The sequence below is a fragment of the Sander lucioperca genome, chromosome 5 (genome assembly GCF_008315115.2).
Source record: "Sander lucioperca isolate FBNREF2018 chromosome 5, SLUC_FBN_1.2, whole genome shotgun sequence".
NCBI lineage: Eukaryota > Metazoa > Chordata > Actinopteri > Perciformes > Percidae > Sander > Sander lucioperca.
Genome location: NC_050177.1, coordinates 18452337 through 18465939, shown reverse-complemented (window position 1 = coordinate 18465939; position 13603 = coordinate 18452337). Strand labels below are relative to the sequence as shown.

Sequence of the window (13603 nt, the reverse complement as noted above, 5' to 3'; positions counted from 1 at the left end):
CACTTTCATATTTCCAATTAACCTGTTCACTTGTGGAATGTTCCAAACAACATCCCAACTTCATTGGAATTGGGGTTTGTAATTTCGGTACGGCCTTTGACTGAGTGAACTCAATGTATTCCGCTGAGCGTTTAATTTGTTTAGGTGCTGTATCCAATTGGTAGCAGCAGTGCTGCCTTGCATTCCATTATCTATATTAAGGGGGGGCACAGGTTTCCCCGGGCTACAACAACATCTGGAACCCAGGCCTCTCTTTGCAGTCTTCACAAACCTGAACTTTTAACCTCTGTGTGTGAGTAAGAGGTAGCTTTAGGTAGTCAACTCTGTCTTTTTAAAAAATTCCAGGCATCTCTCTGGCAGCAGTGGGCTGGAGCTCAGTCAGTGTGAGTGCAGATCAATGTGTCCTCCTAACTCATTGTGGATCACAATTACTGTTTTCCATCTGACCGCACTTAAAGGCAGCTTTATTTCACAGGCGAGAGAGAGACAATAGACGAGTGAGTGCTTTGTTGTTGCTGGAAACATTCAGCTATTACAAAAACTCCTAGACAGTTCAGTGCTTGTGTTTAATTTTTTACCCTCATAGTGTTTTAAAACTTTCTTGTTTAAAGTGCTCAGAATCTTAGAAATCTACAATTGCACGAGAATAAGGAAAACTTCCTCTGCTGAAGATCATGTGGCACAATCAAAAGCTCCAAAACAGCTACTTAATGGATTGTTATGAGATTGTTCGTTGACTAAAGATTCTTTATACGAGAGAACAGAAACTCAGAGCAGCAGAGTTATTATAATTCATCCTGCGAGGAACATGAAAGTCCAGTGTTTCTCGAATATGCATTCAGCAGCGCCACTGCTAAATGATTAGTGGCATTAGCTCTACTGCTAAATGATTAACACCATTAGCTCCACTACTAAATGATTAGCGCCATTAGCGCCACTGCTAAATGATTAGAGCTATATAAAAAACTCTGCAACTTCATATGTCTACTTTAAGGTCTTTGCACACTAGGGACATTTCTTTGTGCGATTCATTTACATGTTATAATACTCTTTTATATATCATTTTTTGTCATCAGTACTTTCACACAGAAGGCGAATATTACGCGGCGATAAAGGGACGTAATTGTTTTTTGGAACGAGGCTGATTTTTCTGAGCTTTCGCATCGAAAATAGGCATCAACCAATCATGTTGTGTTTACATAGGAGGATCATTATACAACAACAGAAGGCTGTATAGAACTTTGACAAAGGCAGCATTTACCAGAGACACTTTTACCGTTCTTACCTTTCACAATAAAATCCCTAAACATGTGCTACACTGTTTACCAGGGGGAATTCAATTGAATTGAACTACAGTAGCAAATATTGAATCAAATTTGCGGTTTATTAATAAAAGTAACGTAAGGCCTATGCCTAGATGGTGTAGGTTTTTACTAGGCTATGTTTTCTGTTATGACTTGAATTGAGAAAAACAAGGCATTGTGCGCTAACGTTACGTACCGAGTAACGTTAGTACAGAGGAGAGTGACAGGCTGCGGCTGGAAATCGAAAGAAGGATGGGAAATAGTTTTAACATGACTTTAAAATCGACATCCACCGACTGCATCGCGAGTTATAGGAGCTTAGCTGGGAGCTTCATGGAGGCACTAAAGACTATGTTAGCTGCCCTACAGCTGTCAGAGTTAGCTTCGACTTCATATATTACCTTCTAACAGCTGTATTCTCAGTAACGTGAGAATCTGCAAGAAACAGGTTACTTTTAAATCACTAAAATAGTATTGACAGCACCGTTTGGCTTAGTTATCAATGCCGTTAGCATCGTCACTAACACTATTGTTAGTGTTACTTAGTTTATGACACATGTTGTCATTGTGCTAACCGAGCAATGTTAGCCTTTACAACAGAGCCGCTTCAATACACTTGTTAGATAATGTTTCATTACAGAGTTCTCCGTTTTGTGTTTGTCGCTGTGTGCGTGGTGGAAAATAATGTAAACAGAGAGCGGCGTACCAGAAATGCAATCTGACGTGACCATGATGTAGAGCCTCTTCAAGGCTAGGCAATTGACAATGCATAAGCCTGAGTAGTGTAGTACTTATATTTATAACAGGCTGCATATGAGCATTAAATATTCAAATATTATTTGAATATTTAAAAAAATAACAAATAGAATTTGAATGGTATTATAGAAGAAGACTGACCGCTCTAGTACATACTGTAATTAACAAATCAGTCTAGGTGAGAAAATGACATTCCATCTAACTAAAGGGAAAACATCACTGAACAGTCCAGTCCAGAGTGTCACATTGGCAACCAGTGCTAGATGACACGAAGGCAACCTGAAATGTCGGCTCAGCTTTTGACATGTTCCAAAACGAATTCTTTATGTCAAGCCTGTAGCCCTGTCTGCCCTTGGACTGGACTCAAGGTAACAACAGCAACCTGGAATACTGTTACACTTATCAGGTCTATCAGCAGACTGTAATCTGATGCTGACAAGCTACCATGTCACACCGGTTGGTACCTGATACCATTATCAGCACCGAGCTGAGAGACGTTAGCCTGCAGAAAGTGATTTGGCCTTTTGATTTAGGTGCTGTTCACATCATTGTTTGTTGTTCCTTTACAAAGAAAACTTAATTTTTTTAATATTTGAATAATTAAGAAAGCTTATATAAAGAGGATTTCAACAGAGGATGATATGACGACACATGTACCCTATATTTCATTCTGACACACTTCCTGACAGTAATTTTCCTTCACAGGAAATGACCCTAATTTATTTAATTGAGTTGGTATTTATTGCCAAGGGAATAAAATACTTAAAGGGTAATTAGGCTTTTTTTCAACCTGGACCCTATTTTCCCATGCATTAGTGTCGAAATGACTAATGTGAACAAAAACAAAAACGCCATAACCAGCAGCTGTGAACACGGCTGCAATGTAACCCTATAGGACAAATGTTCAGGGATGTTTTATGTTAAGAATAGGATCTTACTCTTTAACACCTTTACCTCCCTAGGGATCCTTTCCTTAATGTTATCAGACACTTTTAGCACTAATCTGAGAATTTCAGTGAACAAGCACTTTACTGGACGTAAATTGAAGATGTGCAATAGCCCAATAACTTATAGTACATTGTAGCTTGTTTTGCGGCTGCCTACTGTACCGATCTTGCTTAATACTGGACAAATTTCAGAGATTGTTGTTCCCTTAGTCACTTTTACATTGTAAAAATAGGGTAGAAAAAACTCTAAGTTACCCTTTAATAAACCAAGACAGTCTGAGTCAGGTGATACACTGTAGCTCAGTCTTTACAGGTCCTACACCAACCTGCACAAATGAATTTTTTAGCTCAACAAGAGCAGCAGTACGAGTCATTTTTCCTGTACTTCTCAGTTTATACTCTCCTTCTGCCTCAAAATCACATTTCCCTCCTGTGATAATTATGACGTAGCACAGAATCAGATAAGGGCTTGTAGTCAACTAGCTACTACTATGAGTCAAAGACCAAAGAAACAAACAAACAAACATTCAATACAGAATATAGAATGGGCATTGAATGAGTTAAATGTGATCTTCCATTAGTACAGTCCACATTTTCAAATGTGATAGGAACCAAAAACAACATCATTTCATATTTAGCAAATATATCTTTACACCTATTTGTGCATAAAAGTACATCAAATGAGGATAATTGGTACTGACACACTGGCCCCTAGATTCATAGTGATAAACTGCAAATAACAGCCTATAATTGGTGGCTATTTTATCAGCTGATTCTCGTATTTTTAGACTTAAAACATGAATAGAGGCTTCAGCATTTATGCCTCAAAAATGTACTATGCTGTGGCAAGGTTTTGAAACATCATTTAGACCCACAAACTGTACAAAATAATCAACAAAGCTTCCGGGTCTGAAAACTGAAGCCAATGCTGAAGCTCCTTAAAGATGCATTCTCTGTTACTTCCAGCAGGGGGGCGACTCCACTGGCTCCAAAAAGAAGTCTGTTTCCATAGAAGTATATGAGAAAATGACCTCAGTAAACATTTTCATAATGAGTTTATGGTCTCAATCACTAGTTTCCAGTCTTCTTCAATACAGCATGATGTACATTTAGTAAATGATGGTCCCATTTATTTTAAAACAGACAATAAAGCAGGGGTTGCTTTAGGACCTGTCAATCAGGACAGAGGCTTAGCAATGCTAACCATGCTAACACTCAAATAGACCTCAACTTGTTTTTGGCTGTTTTCATCTTAACCTTTGACTCTCTCTCTGTGCTTCTAAAATGCTAATCCTGCATAGCCAGACCACTGCACTGATAGATACAGAAACGTCTGAAGACAGGACACAAAAACAGATTAATAATGTCAGATTATATGGAGCTCACTGCTCATATGGTGCATATTCCCAAACAACCTTGAGATACATGTTCCAAACATAGCCTCAAACTAATACACTGAAATTTGGGGCCAGGTAGCACTATTTAGGCACACACGTACTGGTTGGTCTCTCAATAGTGAAGCTTCCTCATCGCAGGAACAGGAGGTGGGGAGGTCAGTACGAGCAACAGCAAAAAAAATTCCTGAGCTTCTTGCAGTCAGCCATACCAATATCTTATTTAGACTATCTTTATTTTGTCACTGATCTGCATGTAATACTGTATATTTGATCATCAACTTGCACTGATGTCGGGGACATTTTATTTTTGTCATGTTGTTTTATTATTCGTTTGATATCCCTTTTTTATCATGCTACATTTAGATTATCATGCTACATTTAGTTTAAAGGTCCAATATGTAATATATTTACTGTAATAAATCCAAAAATGACCCCAATGCGTCATCAGATATTAAGGAAACATGCTAAGTTGAAATACTATCTTTTCTGACAACAATGCTAATGCCAGTATTTTCTCCTTTTGAAATTTCCTTTTCGTGATGGAATTTCTGTTTGTGTTTTGGCCTGTGTGTTGTTAACAACTGCCCAGTTTGACAGCCAGGCCGGGTTGCCAGATACCTGTAAAAAAGTAAACCCAGCGCGCTACAGCTGTTACATAAAACCCCCCCCCGGATGTTTCTAACAGTTGCGTGACCAGAGATGTAACAAACCCCAGGTAAATATTGAAGATGTATTTGAAAGATGGAGACAGCTTAGAGCCCAAAAGGACGCCGAGTTTGGCTAATTTCCTCCTGAACAGGTAAGCATTAGCTTCAGGCTAATTTATCACAGGTACTAGGGACGGGCATTTTATGTCATTTCAACATCTGTGTAGCTACTCACATTGAATTATACAGCTAGAGTACCCAAGTTGGTTACTTGCAAAAACAATTGAGACACAGCCAGTAAAGTGATCCCAACTGGTCCTGGTTAACGCCGCCATGCTAACTCTGCTAACTGCTAACGTTACCAGAGGACCAGGCAAGCGGGCCACAGCTGTTTACAACGTGTTGCCTGTTCAGCTGTTTTATGTCAATATAGCCAGCATCTAACGCTAGCTACGCCGCTGTGCTGTGGAGTAATGTCTGGCTATGTGAGACAAGCGTCTAGCAACATTGTTGGATGCTCCAGCCTGGCAAACAATGTGAACTTCGAGTCTGGGGAGGAGGGGGTGGGGGAGACGACTCTCTCCAATATTTTGAATTTGTACTGCAGTAACTATTTTAAACACTAGCTGTCAGTATTACATATTTCACCTTTAAGTTTTTTGTGGGCTGGAAATGGTAAGTAAGTCAAATTTAAAATGGTGGTTATAATTTTATCAACAGAGATCTAATATGGTTCATTTGTTTCAACTGAATCAAATGCAATTGTTTATAATATTACCTCTTCACTGATTTTCAGGCCGCAACTAACAATTATTTTCATTATTGATAATTTCGCTATTTTTATGATTAATTGATAATCTAGTGTATTTAAAGTCAGAAAAACAGTGAAAAACGGCCCAGGTAACTTATTCCAACCAACAGAGAAAAGCAGCAAATCCTGGCTTGTGACAAGGTGGAGCCAGGGAAAAGTTCCATGTTTCTCCACATTAAATGATAGGAACTGTATATTTAATGACAATCAACTAATCAATTAAACAACATGGCTTTTCAGCACTAGAGCTCATGTCTCACTATTTAGGTTACACTAGACAATGAACATGCATGTTTGTAGCCTACCAAAAATGATAGAAATCACAATTGTTTTTTCTGAGTTGGATATTTTCTACAATTAAAAACAGTAGTCCTTAGTGACCAAATATTACAAAAACACTTTAAACTAATTTCAGTTCAAATGCTGATTTAATAATAATAATAATAATAATAATATTTAATGCTGATATAAACCTGTGGATCATCATACCAAAGCCAACATTGATGAATGACATTTAAATTCAGTTGTTAGTGTTTCAGCAAAATATAGGCTAACATCGACATCAAGTCGTTGTGTTCTTAGTGTCGGCAGGCTACAGGAGGTCACCTCGGACCGACGGTCGGCTGGTTTCCCGGTAACGTTACTCCTTGCAGGAGGAGGTGTTCTCTTACAGCGGGCTGTCAGTCAGTCACTGTTTCAGCTGTTTTTTGTACTAGAAACAAACATGATTACTTAAGATAGGCTACTCTGTGTGTGTCGTACGGACTACTGAGGCTGTAACTAAATGATAAGTTAGAGAACAGCTGAATATGCAGAACATGAGTGGACTTACGAGGTTACAGCGCTCGGACACTGGTCTCTGATCCATCTCCTCGGTGGGGACAGCATCTCCCAGAAAAAACCCGACAAACTCCAGCTGCGACTGTCTCCGCAATCCTTCCTGTCTGCAGTCTTCTCTCTCCTCTGTGTGTGTGTGTGTGTGTGTGTGTGTGTGTGTGTCTCTCTCTCTTTACCTCCCTCCCTCTTTCTCTCTCTCTCTCCTCTGTCTGTGTGTGTGTGTGTGTGTGTGTGTGTGTCTCTCTCTTTACCTCCCTCCCTCTTTCTCTCTCTCTCTCTCTCTCTCTCTCTCTCTCCTCCCCCCTCTCTCTGTCTCCCTTTCCCTCTCTCTGGCTCCTGCTGAACTGAGCTCAGTATAGCAAAGGAAGTTATAAGGTTACAGTGTAAGTAGGCCTATAATAAGATATAAGTTAAGAAGATGCTTTATTGTCATTGCATGTTTAACACAACATTTAGTTTGACAGCATTCCACTTAGCTATCATCATCATACCACTTATAGCTAATAAATAGTCATTTATACAATATCTATAGAAATATAAGGAGTTGTATACATAGAACTACACTAAGTGTATTTCAATTACAGAGTGATCAATTCAACATTTACAGACAGAACAAAACCACAGATACATAAATAGTGGCTAAAATTGTGGAAGATTATGTGGGGTTATGTGTTGAGCAGCCTGTCCACAGCTCTGGGAAAAGTTAGTCTGTGCGAGTATGGTCCACTGCCTGAAGGGGAGGGTGATAGAGACTGTCACTACCCGATGTGAGTCGAGTGCAGATGTGAGTTGCGCATGCGTCACTTTGCGACAGCCCCACACAGGTAGGAATTTCACGGCATGATCCCTGATCAGTTCTAGATTAGAGGCTGAAGTAGCCTACAAGAACATGTTAACGAGAGACTTCTGTAATGTCAATCCAATAAAAATGGACCTACATAATGAAGTTCCTTCACTGCTGGCTACAAGTTAGCAATCCAACACAACAAAGGCTGTCACTTGAATGCCTTTTTGAGCTAACGTTAGCAATCAAACAATCATACATAGCTAATTGCTTGCAGCTGGATCCGGATCGCTTGGCGTTATGCCGTAAACTGTTTAAATCTGAGCATGCACAACTCACATTTGCACTTGACTCACATCGGGTAGTGACAGAGACCATTTGTAGAGACGGCTGGGGGGGGATATCTGACTGGTTTGGGAATGGGGAGCCATAAGTGGGGAGTGAGGTTGCGGTTTGGGCAGGCTAATGAGGGGCACAATGCTTCTTGGGAGCCTTCCAGAAAGCTTAGGTACTTTCCCCATTTTCTCGTGTAGACATCCAATTTGGCAAACCGTTTATATGACATTTTTTTAAACGCCGCCATCCCAGCCATCTCACAAGCCTGCTCCTGGATTGACGGCACCCCTTCATTCTTCCATCCCCTTAAAATAATCTTTCTGGCTATCATTAAACTAGTCTGGACCCAGCTTCTTATGTGCTTATCTATCCCACTTAAGATTGACCCATCTCCCAAGAAATAACCTTGGGCTGAATGGAACCTGGGTCCCTGCAATCCCACATACGTTATCATGTATCCCAGTCCAAAATTCCTGGACCTTATCACAGGACCATAGGACATAATCCAGTGTAATACTCATTACACTTCATTTCCCATGTCTTTTTGAGGGCTGTCCAAGCTCCATCTTAATTAATTTAGCGCAGCATTAGTTGGAAACGCACACAGATGCACATTTTTTTTACCATGGATTGCGCTTAAGATATGCGAGTAAGATGAATGGAATGTTTTGGTCTCTCAACAAGCCAGACTGAAGCACGGTCACACACCTGTTGTGTGAGTTCCATCATAGACACAGACTAACTGAGAAATCAGTTACATCTACTCCAGTCTTTGTCACAAGTGTAAAACTACCACTAGCCCATCTCCAGCTCACTTTCACTCACTCATTTTACACACATTGACATTTTAAAAACTAGCCAAGCCTTAAAGTGGACATATTATGCTTTTTCGTATTTTCTGTCACATCTACAATGTTATAATGTGTTCAAATAATGAGGTAAACGTATTTTAGAGAAACCCCTGTGAGCGAAAACGTTCAGATTTCCAACTGTTCTGAACGCTCCGGTTTTAACTGTTTTTTTCTACTCTCGGCTAAGTGTTATGCAACTCTAAGCCGGACTGCTATGATTGGTCGTCTGCTCAAGGTAGGCAGGACTGGAGTGTTTTTCTTATTACGCTACTGCGGTGGTGTTAACATTGTTGCATGTAGCTACATGCTAACGGCAGTAAAACGTCATCTTGACTGATAGCGTTGTTAAATTCTCCCCAATTTCAGGTCGCATTCCTGCTGAAACATGTCCGATTGGGTAGTGTTTGGTTCAGAAGCCTTTATCTGCTAAATATTTTTCACGGTACAAAGCCCACGTTATACTCTGTTGCAGAAGCTCCAGCTTCAACTAGTGATACAACAGCGAGGCTGCGGCGGAGCTCAGATTCCAGGAACACTCTGGCCAATTGGAGCAGACTGGGTTTTGTTGGGAGGGGGGCTTAAACAGACAGGTGCTCCCACAGAGCATCTCATATAGAGGGTGAATACAGGAGCAGCAGCCATGGGCAGTATGAGAAAAATACAGTTTTTTTTTTTTTTTAACATTAAAACATGTAAACATGTTCTAGTAGAAACACAAAATACAAGTAAAACCCTGAAAATGCTATATAATAGTTGCCCTTTAAATAACCCGACGGGCCGGGTCGGACGATATTTCCCGCCACTATCCTTGGGCCGGGCCCTTGAGCAAGCATTTGTGTTTTTTTAAAGATTACTTTATTAACCTAATTGGGTGGGGAGAAAGCTATGCCATAATCATGCGCAGCATCTCCTCCACTCGCACGCATCACACCGGGCCTGCTGTGCTGTATTGTGCAACATGGAGCTTGAAGATGTAAAGAAAAAAATAAAAACAGCAGAATTAACTTTGAGCAAGTTTGGAGGAAATCCATTTTAAACAAGTCGTGGGCAGTGACAACATATGTGTTGGCTTTGTCGAGTGCATTAACTGTGGCACGCTGCTCGCCTATGACAGCAAAAAAAACTGGGACGACGAACAGACACTTGAAGCAGGCTTGCCATGGCAAAAAAGATGATAGTTAGCCTTCAATGTCCTCTTTTGTTACTTCTCCAAGCATACCCCTTCTAAACAGATTTCTGCAGTTCAAACAACTCGGAATTGTACTTGAGAATGTCATATAACGGCCCACGTATTAAAAAATTGTCGGGTTTAAATCGGGCTTGGGCTCATAATTACAGTTAATGTGTCGGGCCTAGCTGGGCCAGGCTCGGACACAACGTGCATGGGCTCGGGTAGGGTCGGGCTTGATCTTTTGGGCCCGATCTAAACTTTAGGCCACAGCCACAGAATTTTTGGGTACGCTCAAGCCTACTTTAACCGCCGCCCCTGCACTGAGCTGTTTGAACTCCCCGCTGCAGGTTCTTTCTGTCTGCAGGGGATAGTTAAAATGGCTCAGTCAGGATACTCTCAATGGTGCAGTTTGTCAGCAGTTTTTGGGGGAGTCTGTTGAGACTCAGAGTCAAAAACAGGCGGTGGTGTTCAAGCTCCAGGTCAGGGCCTCAGGTATAATAGTTCAGAATGTAAGAAAAAAAGATCACCAGTGGTTTGCTCATTACCTACACTTAAAAATACAAACTATACTTGCCTACACTATACCTCTAGCTACATTCCTCCATATCATATAGGCCAAGGCTAGTAAAATGATTTATTAATATACTTGCTGTGATGGTAATAACCCAGAGGTTGAGTCTGATTTTGAAGGAGCTCTGTAGTTTCCCCTCAGGCTCTGACACATTCTTCTGCTTCCATTTCAATGTCAGTTTTTTCCTGCAGTAACGAACGGATTTTGTTTTGGTCTGAGTGTGTCTAATTTGTGATATTTAGGGGTCCAAACCCGAGTCTGCAAGAACGGGCAATAGCAAAGCTATGCTGTTCGCACAGCCGGGCTGTAGAACCCTATTGTTTTTCTACTGATTATTCATCATCATCATCATAGTCATTATTCTTCTCTGCCTAAAACTCCTACTACAGCCTAAACCGTACATGGTGGGGGGTTGCCATTTTCAGGACTGGTCCCAAACTCCGCAAGGACCTCAGGCGCAACAATTCACCCACTTCCACCACTAGGTGGCGCTATAGCAGAAAAAAAACGCGTTTGGCCCTATAACTCCCACACTGTACACCGTACATTCAAAAACCATACATCCACGCGTTCCCTGGATCCAACTGAATCACGTGATATAGGCCACGCCCATTTCCACCTAAACTTTTATGTGTGAAAAATCGTGATTTATCAAAAACCTACTTTTTCGAACTCCTCCTAGACCGTGCGACCGATCGGCATGAAATTTGGCAAGTAGCTTCTCGAGATGGGCCCAACAAAAAGTTAATAAAAATAATTTTGATAGGATAAAAATTGCGCATATTACAATACAAACAAATTTGTGTAACTAACTATGAAAACACCAACTTTGCCATATCTCAGCCAAAATAAATGCCATCAACGCCAAACTTTAGATTGTTGTTTGACATGACCCTCTGAAGGTCCCCCATGCGTTTTACGAAATTGGTCATTAGGGGGCGCTACAAGTACAAAAAGTTTATATCTCATGAACCGCTCATCCGATTTTTACAGAATTTGTTGGGTACCATTTAGGGACACTCCTGAGGCCAACCATAGAGTGGGGTACTAAGGGGTCAAAGTGGGCGTGGCCTATGGGACCCACGTCTAAATTTACTACTTACACTAACGTGAAGAACTTTAAATTTACAGGGTAGATAGACAATGGGTCATGGACCACACCTACCAAAAATTACACATGTGGACCACTAGGTGGCGCTATAATGTTTTTTTGCCTTTAACTGCCACATTACACATCCACGTGTTCCTTGAATCAAGCTGAATCACATGATATAGGCCACGGCCATTTCCGCCCAAAAGTTTTTTCGCAATATCGCGCAATGCGCAAAACCAACTTTTTCGAACTTGTCCTAGGCCGTGTGACGAATCAGCACAAAACCTGGTACATAGCATCTCCAGATGGACATGACCAAAAGTTACTCAAGGAATTTTGCTACGTTAAAGTATGCGCATTTGACGACCAAACAAATTTTCCTAGCTAGCTATCACACACGTATCATATCATATCTCGGCCAAATTAAATGTCATCAGCACAAATCTTGAGATCATTGTTCGACATCCCACTACGATGCTCTGTACCAAATTTGGCAAAGATCGGCCTTAAGGGGGCGCTATAAGCAACGTTTATTTGTTTTGACCAATAACTCAATGCATTTAAATGGGAAATTTGCAATTGCAATATCTCTGCCACAGTAAATGAACACGAAACTTGAGATGCTAGTTCGGCATGCCGCTCGGAGGCTCTCTACCAAATTTGGCGAAGATCGGCCATTAGGGGGCGCTATAATCAACGTAGACGAGTTTTGGCCTTTTTACTCAATGTTAATGACATATTTGCAATGGGAATGAACCACAGACCTTGCAGCTCACACTCCTCAATATTTACTGATGTTTGCCTCCTACGTTACGTTTTGGTTTTCGCTTTTGCGTGCTCCTCTGGTTTTTTACAATAAACAAACTTCTTAAGCCACCTGACAAAGTTTCCACAACCTTCACAGTGGACAAATGAAACTCTTTTCTCTCACTTTTTCAATCCAAAATCAAAACCATTCATAGGCGCCGATGAAAATACTGAGCACCCACGTGTGCCAGACTGCCAGTAGGCTTCCTTCATTTACAATTAAACATTGCAGTTGGTGCTAAGTGGAGAGTCTGTCATAGTGTGATTGGTTATGTCGGTGGCATTGATTCTTAATTTCCCACGAAGCTGATCGCGGTAACGTGTCAGTTGAACTTTTCATCTCCAATCCTATCCGTATATCATTGTTAAAGGTAGTCTGTATATGCACGGTGGTGAAGTGTTGACCGCTACGTTTGCAACGGCGATGTACCGCAGACATCGCGGCTCGCGCCTCTCGATATTTACCGACGTTTGCCTCCCCGCCGCCCGGCTTCGGGTTCCGCTTTCGCGCGCTCCCCGGGGCGTCGGGGGCGACTGGCGTGGGTGGCTTGGGCCCCGTCATAACTGCTTGCAGTTCTAGTTGTGTTTTATTTTTGTAAAGAACTTGGTTCTTGTGTCTTTCTGCGGGCTAAGTCGACAAGTATGCTAGAGCTTATAGACAACTTGTGTCCTGCCAAAACTTTCTGGGTAAAACTTGCACTCCAGAATTTCTGTTCCGACATAAATAGACTTTATTGACGTGTTTGGGTCACAGGTCGTACAGAACCAATGTCCCATACCATACAGAACGTCCTGTACTGAAAAATAAATATGGCTATGAAATAAATCCGGAAATATATAAATAAAAGTAAATATAAATATACAAATCAGTCAGCATAGTTGGTAGGTTTTATTTGAAAAATGTTTTTCAAAGAACTGCTTTCATTTATTTCTTGGGACTTTAATTTCATAATGCCGTACATTTATTTCACTCTTTTTATTTCTCTCTTTTTATAGACCTCCAGTGCTGGGTGTAGCTGCTGCCGTTTTCTTCCAGTAGCACCCAGCTAGCAGCTAACCACCGGCCTGTCTTAGCCCAGTTAGCACTGGCTCTGCTTCGTCGAACTATGTTGACTCATTTATACATTTATTGCCTCATTTATTAGGGGCCCAGCAGCAAAGCTGCATGGACCCTATTGTTTATTATTATTATTATTCATAAGAAATCCATGTTCCCATGCATGGAAATGCACACAGAAGTCCAATCCTACGCCAAACTTAATCAGTGTGATTTGTGTGCTAATAGTCCTGA

The 13603-nt window shown here is 41.0% G+C and overlaps 1 protein-coding gene across 1 annotated transcript in view; it reads right to left on the bottom strand.

Annotated features, from left to right (window-relative positions):
• The window catches only part of gal3st2 (galactose-3-O-sulfotransferase 2), a 33570-nt gene extending 26736 nt beyond the window's left edge, over positions 1-6834 (bottom strand). The window contains exon 1 of the mRNA XM_031297549.2: positions 6695-6834. Within this exon, the coding sequence (XP_031153409.1) occupies positions 6695-6750 (56 nt within the window). The 5' untranslated portion in view covers positions 6751-6834. The remainder of the gene's footprint in view (positions 1-6694) is intronic.
• Positions 6835-13603: the final 6769 nt, after the last annotated feature.